At 35.3% G+C, this 8478-nt stretch overlaps 1 protein-coding gene across 3 annotated transcripts; it reads left to right on the top strand.

Annotated features, from left to right (window-relative positions):
* Positions 1 to 8268, top strand: LOC136224336 (uncharacterized). Of its 3 annotated transcripts, none has more exons than XM_066012652.1 (9): positions 1 to 381; positions 832 to 1043; positions 1852 to 2133; positions 3216 to 3338; positions 3807 to 3957; positions 5021 to 5118; positions 6037 to 6073; positions 6679 to 6822; positions 7887 to 8268. In XM_066012652.1, exons 1-8 carry the CDS (start codon positions 42 to 44, stop codon positions 6795 to 6797), a joined length of 1362 nt encoding a protein of 453 aa, XP_065868724.1. In that variant the 5' UTR covers positions 1 to 41; the 3' UTR covers positions 6798 to 6822; positions 7887 to 8268. The 3 variants fall into 3 exon arrangements, with proteins under 3 accessions (XP_065868724.1, XP_065868723.1, XP_065868722.1); XM_066012651.1 differs by having other exon boundaries at positions 4898 to 5118; XM_066012650.1 differs by having other exon boundaries at positions 2 to 381; positions 4886 to 5118.
* Positions 8269 to 8478: the final 210 nt, after the last annotated feature.

Genomic DNA, 8478 nt, shown 5'->3' with positions numbered 1-8478 from the left:
AACTTTGATCAATTAGCTTGAGATAGAGAGAGACGTTGGCAATGAAGTCTGTGTGCTGCAGCGAGTATGGACTCTCTCTTGCTTCTTCCGCCTTCCTCAATGCTCAACCACCATCGCCATCATTCTCTGCTTCCAATCTCAAACTCCAACGGTTACTTTTCATGCCAAAGAATCTATTTCTAAGAAAAGCAAACACTAGCCCTCTTTCTGCGAGAAGGGCATCTCAAACCACAGTAATTGCCTCTGCTGATAAAACTTCTCCGGCTAAGGCTCTGCGTCTGATCCTTGACTCCCCAGGGATTCACCAGGGCCCTGCTTGTTTCGATGCTCTCAGTGCTAAGCTTGTAGAGAAAGCTGGATTTGATTACTGCTTCACCAGCGGTATGTAATGTCTTATTTTCTGTTTGTTTTTGTCATTTGGGCGTTCTTTTGTTTTATATTATGAAAAGAAGTAATGCGTTCGGCTTTGTTGGAATCAGAATATGTGTATGAGTTGTTGTTCAATTGATTGTTCTTACTGTTAGTACCGGTCAGTAATATTAGGATTAATTTTTCTATGTAGCTTTAAGTTATTGCTTATCGAACACACGTTACTATAATGTACAATAACTCTAATTTTGTAGAAATGATTGCAATTTGGGATTGTGGTTAATGTTTCTTATTCTTAAATGTGTCTTTAGTGACTGCTTTATGTAATTTATAGGCTTTCGTGGTCTCGGTTGATGATCGTTGATTACTGATAATGCATATGAATTGGGCAAGATCATATTATTTTGGGAGAGGTTCGAAGAGACAGATATTCTTATTAATGCCATGTTTTTCATTCATTAGGATTTTCAATATCTGCTGCTAGATTAGCATTGCCTGATACTGGATTTATTTCGTATGGGGAAATGGTGGATCAGGGTCAATTGATCACGCAAGCTGTGTCAATTCCTATCATTGGGGATGGTGACAATGGCTATGGAAATGCCATGAATGTCAAAAGAACTGTCAAAGGATATATAAAAGCTGGCTTTGCAGGAATTATACTCGAGGACCAGGTTTGTATTACATAAACTATGTATCCACTTACTCAATGTATCCATCTATTATCTCATTTTTCCTTCTCTTTTTTATGTCTCACATGAAGTCTTTGGCAAAGCTGGTTGTATCAGTCCGATGTGGACCTTGTTTGTAAAATTAAAATGAAACTGCAAAAGGTTCTTGTAGTTTTACTTGAATTAATTAATCTCGAAAAAGATAATCATGCAAATAATGAATCAGTTAAATGGATGCATCCTTTGGAACTTCTACTTTGTAAATTGATGGAAAAAAAAATTGATCTAGGATTTTCTTCTTCCTTCGTAATAAGTAGTTCCCAATAAAATTAAATTACCATGGAGCAGATGCATTATTGCCATTATTAACATGAAATAATTAAGTTACTGAGACACATTGAGCAGAGATAACTAACTGTCACTCACCTGCTATTCATATTTTCGAGGTTGGTTAGGGTAAACTTATACCTGTTAATTTTTTTTAATTAATTTCTCTCCTTATATGATTATAGTTGATATGGATTATATGTTTCTCTTGAAAGGGATATGACTGGCAAATTGAATATTTGAATAAGTTGAGTTGTTGTCTTCAACTCCTTTTCTATGTAGAATGTATTATAGGATAAACTCAGTTATCCCTACTACTTCCCTGATTGCTTTTTTTTTATGCATAGGTGATGGGCTGATTCAGGTTTCTTATTCATATAGTATTTGAAAATTCTGTTTAATTAGCTTCTGAATAAAGTATATGTTTATCATTTAAGGTGCAAATTTCTGCTATTCAGATTTCTATTGCTTATGACTATGTAAGGTGTCTCCGAAAGCCTGTGGTCATACACAAGGTAGGAAAGTGGTGTCTAGAGAAGAAGCAGTGATGCGGATTAAAGCTGCAGTTGATGCTCGAGAAGAGGCTGGCTCTGATATTGTTATTGTTGCACGAACTGATTCTCGACAAGCAGTGTCCTTAGATGAATCACTTTGGAGGTCAAGAGCTTTCGCTGATGCTGGAGCAGATGTCCTTTTCATTGATGCACTTGCTTCAAGAGAAGAGATGAAGGCCTTCTGTGACATCTCTCCTCTAGTTCCAAAAATGGTACAGTGTGTTTGATCTAATGTACACTAGATGATGTTTATATGCTATTTTGCATAGTACTTAACTTTGTATTTATTTAGTTTTAATATGCCTCAATCTCACATCATTCTAGGAGAATTAACATCGGTCAGGTGCTGTTTTTAGTTTGTCTGTTGCCAGGTCATACTTAGTGTAATTTGAAACGTTAATTTCAACCTTTTTCTCCTTTTAGTGGGGTTAGTCCATTTTTGCTTAGTTGGATCATGCACCTTCTCACATGCTCAATCCATTTAGTAGTGCTAGATAAAAGTTCCTTTAAAGTGAATCTCAATTTCTTAGCGGTTTCTGCTTTTCTTTTATTGTATGTTTCTGTTGTATTGCATGTTCTAGTATAGGTTTTAGTGAACCTAAAATATATGGATTATGCTTCGAGTAGTAATTTATGTCATCAGAATTTCAAGGCTATTTAGGAATCAATATTCAATCAGTTAAGGCTACTTGATAAGGTTTAGTTGTATTCTAATTTGTGAAGTTCAGATTAATGGTGCTTAAATGAACTTACTTTAAGTTTTTTCCAAAATGGCATGATGATAAAGGAGGGCAGCTCTTTCTCACAAAGGACGGGTTATTTAGTGATAACTAAGATGAATTAGATTATATGTCAATGTTTGGTCACCTGTAATAAATAAAAGCATAGTGGATTTGCTGGAGTTCTATAAATCACCAGAGGCATCATGCTCTGCTTTCCATTGATTTAAACCCGGAAAATCATTTTAACCACCACTATACATTAACTAGATATGTACTGCTCCATCTAAAACATTAAGACAGAGCTTGCTTGGATGATCTTCTCTGCTCCAGCCTTAGACTAACTTGCTTGATATTGGCACAGGGGAGCTTCGTCCATGATTTTCACTGTATGGTTTTCTACCAGTGACATGATAGTGGCACAACAGTTTGGTACTAAATTTAGTACTTCAACGAAACTAAGAAAGTAGAAAAGAAAGATTGATTTGAAACGTCAAAGCATGTGAAAGGAAGGAGTTCCAGCAGTTGTCATTGTCATGTGAATACTACTTATGAATCTTATACATCCAATGCAGGCCAACATGCTTGAAGGAGGGGGTAAAACACCAATTCTCTACCCTTTTGAACTTGAGGAAGTTGGATATAAACTTGTGGCTTACCCACTTTCCTTGATTGGGGTATCTATAAGAGCTATGCAGGTATATTTTCATCTTGATGGAACAAACTATATTTTTGGGGAAGTTCAATAAGATTTTTTTCTTCTTTTGTTGGTTAACTTTGGTAAAACCTACTGAAAAATTAACAGTTATTTTCCTTTCTGTATTCTCGACCAATTATGAATAGAAAGCATACTACAAAAACTAGTAGAGGTGCATAGAGGTGTAAATCTGCCTGCACACAGTAAGGGAATATGAATACTGATAATTCAGTTTGTTTATGTATAGACATGAGAACATAGTTTTATTATGGTTGCTATTCTGCAAGCTTAATTACGACTGCAAATACGGATGACCTTTCAGAGAGCTGCTTGCTTGAGTATTTTAAGTCGTTGCTGTAGTTGAATACTGTAGGACCACTTTATTAGGGGATAGTTCCTCCATTGAGCCCAAAAGAGAATTAAAATCTATCTTGGTATTCAAGATCTTATATTTTTTGCTGACCTGCAGGATTCACTAAATGCGATTAAAGGAGGTCGAATTCCTCCTCCTGGAAGCATGCCTAGCTTTGATGAAATAAAGGAGATCTTAGGTTTCAATACTTATTATGAAGAAGAGAAGCGGTATGCTACCAGCAGCAGCCAGGTGCTTAGGCCAGAAGGTGGGTGAGAATTAGATTCTACTCTTACATTTTGAGCACCTACATTTGTCTTTACGCTTTGTTCTTCAAACTCTCTCAAGATACTTTGATCTGGTAGCCTTCTAATCATTAAACCTTTCATTTTTTTTTGCTGCTTTTCATATTTTATTAAAGTTGATTGGCTATTAGTGAATACCAATGAGTGAAAGTTGGTTCAATTAAAGCCTCCATGCTAAAAGCTTAATTTATTCTGTATAGAGGTCCATTTGCACAGATATAAAGGGCGGCCCGGTCGCATTACGCGTCCCCGCTGAGCGAGGGTCCGGGGAGGGGTCCCACCACAAGGGTGTATTGGGGGCAAGCCTTCCCTTGCCAATTTAATTGGCAAGAGGCCGCTCCTAAGACTCGAACCCGTGACCTCAGGTCACACGGCAACAACGTTTTACCGTTGCGCCAAGGCTCGCCATTTGCACAGATATCTCGGTCCAAAAACCTTATTTTGTCTTTGTGGGACAATTTATTCAAACATTATCTCTCTGCGAGTCCAAAAAAAGCTGGCATATTGATTGAGCCTATTTCAGTCCCTCAGGTAATAAAAATATTGATTGAACCAAATTTGGAAGCCCTGCTCAAAAGTTTAAGCTAACATTTAAGGTCAGCTTTATATTCCACACAATTCTGAAGATTTGTGCTGAGGACATGTGGAGTGTACAAATTGAACTGAACATTGGAGTAAATATGAAATTCCAACCAAAAAGTTTTAAAATCTAACATTTAAGACGTCAAATATATATTCTACTTTATAAGTCATGTCAACAGTTGCTTGTAAAATTTTGTCAGTTATTTTCTTTGTTTCCCCTACAGAAAGTTAATGCCCTGCCTGTCAGCCTGCTGTCATGCAAATTTAGTTGAAGATGCTACCACCTGTTGCTAATTTTTATAAATTTAGGTTATTCATCAGCCAGCAGTAATGTATATGGCCTACAACCGATAAGTTCAGATGATACAGAGCAGAAAAGTCAAAGTTCTGAAGATCCTGTTGTTGAAGTCATATCTCCTGATGCGTATGGTAACTATCGTGCAGATGGTTCAAGAGATCCTTTTGCCGGTATCTGGTCTCGAAAATTGAGGATCAAAATAACTGGAAGGGATGGATTTGAAAGACTTGATGTTAGGATTCCGGTGAGCATTGTTCCTCTTCTTCAGCTGCTGCACTATTATTCTGCATGTAGTATCTCCTTAAAATCCTCATCAATATCGCCTTATATCGCATTTCAAATTAGCCTAACTGCAAAGAGTATTTTTTTTTTCTTTATATTTATAAACATGAAGTGCAATGCTACACGTGTTAACTTGAAGATATTATGACATGTTCTATTTTATTTTATATTTTCATAAGAGATGCATTTTTATTCCGTCTCCATAACTGCATATCTATTTTAGTTCATCTTTTTTACTACCCCCTAAATTTTGAAGGCAAATGTTTCCCTTAAGACAGCACGTATACCAATTATTTTTCGATTTTAGTTGTTTCTAAAACCATAAGTTTCATATCTAGATACATTACATTGATACCAATAGAATTTGCAGAATTGCACATATATTTTCCAGCATAAATTTGTGGCTGCTAACAGATGCATGTTACATATTCTGTTTGTTTGTTCTGGTCTGAAGGAGCTAGGTGGAAGATGATCATAACATCATTGCCTTTTTGCACTTTATGCATGTTTGACCTTTTGTACTTTAAATGTGTCTAACACATAACACCATCTGTTTTACATTCATTTTCACGGACTTGCAATGTGGTATTTCACATCGGTATATCAATTTTTCATGATACAAGTACATTTATCGCTAATTGAGCCAAGGAGGTGGGTGCATTTCTCCCATCCATCACATCTCTTTCAGAAGAGAATGTCCGTTGGATCAAGTGAAGCATTCACTTTGCAGATTTTTTCTTCTTTTTCTTTCCTTGGTGTGCACAAGAATAATTTATGTCATTTCTAACAACGATTTTTCTTTACTTTTTTGCATATGAAAATAATGTTGTCATATGTGTCATCAAGCAAGTCAACAGTCTCATACTTTTTATTTTGGCAGGCTGGATTTCTGGATGGAATCACAAACATAGTTCCAGGTATATGTGCTGAAAGATATTTTAAATATGGGATAAGGTTCAGACTTGCCCCTAACATTTTTGGGAAGTGTAAATACACCCCTGACATAAGAAATAGAAATTTGTTTATCCTTAATGTTTCCAACTTGGAGCAATTTTGGGCATAATTAATGGTATGTAGAGCAAGGCAGGGGGCACAGGGGTGCCGGTGCACCCAGCCGTTTACCATCCCTTGTAGGGGTGGTTTCGCTCTTACCCACCCTTCCATCTTCTTCTGCTGGGTACTGATTGCACCTCCAGCAGATGAAGAAGAGGTATGCAATTTTTTCTTTTTCCCCCAGTCCAGGCCAAAATAGTGTCGTTTTGGCGTAGTTAGGGGTAATGTATTTTTTTTAAGCCAAACCCATATGCAATGGGCATCTGTATTGCTGATTCCACAACTGTGTTGGACCCATAATTGTTCCACCTTGGAAACATTGAGGACAAAATTTTACAATTTCTTACATTAGAGGTGTTATCTGCACTTCCCCAAAAATGTGAGAAGAAAATTTGGATTTTATCCTTTTAAATATTAATCTCTGAAAATATGTAGAAGTGAAGATTTTTAACTCCTTTTTGATTGACAGCTCTGGGCGGTGTGAACATCAAAGAACTGTTGAATGATGCAGCTGGAGAAGCAGGAGGCAAGTTGTTGTTAGACTTTAAAGATACTGTAGGTGACAGGATTCAAGTCTTTCTAGAATGAACTTTTCCCCAAATCATTGCAGAAGGTATGAATTATCAGAGCTTCAGATAGATCAAAAGATTTTTCTGTTCAAATTAAAGCTTCTTTTTGTAAACATTCGGGTACATAAATATTTACTCTGTGAGTTATAGCGAAATATACTAGTCAGCCTGCATTTTAAAAAATACAATGTGACATCCTCCAGTTTTGTAATAATTTGGACGGAGAGACCTAACAGTAATGAAGACAAAAGTGAAGAGTTTAAAGTTCAGAAATTGACTAGTAATGAAGACTAAAAAATTATTACCATTATTATTATTAGGGTAAATAATTTATTAATCCCCTACTTTTTACCTAACACACTGTTTAGTCCTCCTATTTTGAAAAACACATTATAAGGTCCTTATGTCAATATTAACCATTTGGTCCTTATTTCTATTTTTTTAGATTTTTAACCGTTATATTTGGTATAAACAGACATACAAAAAATAACAGAGTAACATGGTTATTTTGTATTGTACTATAATTATCCTGAAAGCTAAGATATGTCGGTTAAATATCTAAAAAAAATAGACAAAAAGACCAAAAGATTAATATTGACAAAACATAGGGACCTTATAATGTGTTTTTCCAAATAGGGGGACTAAACAGTGTGTTATGTAAAAAAGTGGGGACTAATAAATTATTTACCCTTATTATTATTAGACTGAAACTGAATACATTATACATAAGATACTTCTCAACTTGGTTTAAAAAACCCGATTGGCCTCTTGATCTTTTATTAGCCCCGTAAACTTTACTTAAACGACCTGTTGGCCTCTTTGAGTTTATTTAAAAGTGACCTCCTCTTGGCCTCCTTGAAATTGTTTAAGTTGATCTATTGGTCCTCTGAATTTTGTTAAAGCCAAGCCATACGTGTTTCAACTTATCAAAATCTCCTCTTATGAGGTTACTTATTATATCACATTAAGCAAGTTTGGGGGGCTAATAAAACATCCTAATATCCAAGGAATCCAATCGGGTTTTTTCCCGGCTAACTTCATGGAGCCTTCTGCTTATTATTATTAAAGATGATTTGTTGACCTGAACTTTTTTATCCTTTTGTTTCAGTTGAACAAGTAGGAATTCAATTCCCCTCAAAGCAAATGGCAGTTTGCTAGAAAAGATGAAATGGCATCTAAAAGAGGTAAAAGTGAGGTATTCTCTCTTATGGTTTATTTCCTCAACATGAAAATATTCTAAAGATTAAAGATTCAACTTTATTGTATATTAGTATTAATTATGTTGTACCAGTGGTTTATTCATAGAACTGAAGTTAGTACAAAAGGAGGAAGAAGCTTGATTTTTAGTTTCAGAAAGAGCAAAAGTTTTTCTTTTTTCATTTACTAACGAGTTTCTTACTTTTCCAAGTGTTTTTTTAGAAGTACTCGTGATGCTTCATTGGTAAAACATATCCATGAGCTCTGAATTATAGTAATATAAATATCCATTATGGCTTTAAAACTTCACTAATTTAATTATTATTCTTGCCATTACTTATATAAAGTAATAGATGCTTTAAAATAAATAAAAGATTATATAGTTTTTTAAACTAATTATCATTTTTTAGAAGAGGAAATGATGTTATTGATCCCTTCTTGAAACAGAAGGGTAAATTACACCAATGGCCACTAAATTTTACCCATTTTAACGTTGTGGTCAT

Source organism: Euphorbia lathyris, chromosome 3 (genome assembly GCF_963576675.1).
Source record: "Euphorbia lathyris chromosome 3, ddEupLath1.1, whole genome shotgun sequence".
Lineage (NCBI taxonomy): Eukaryota > Viridiplantae > Streptophyta > Magnoliopsida > Malpighiales > Euphorbiaceae > Euphorbia > Euphorbia lathyris.
The sequence above is the reverse complement of the archived record's forward strand: the minus strand, read 5'-3'. Positions and strand labels throughout refer to the sequence as shown.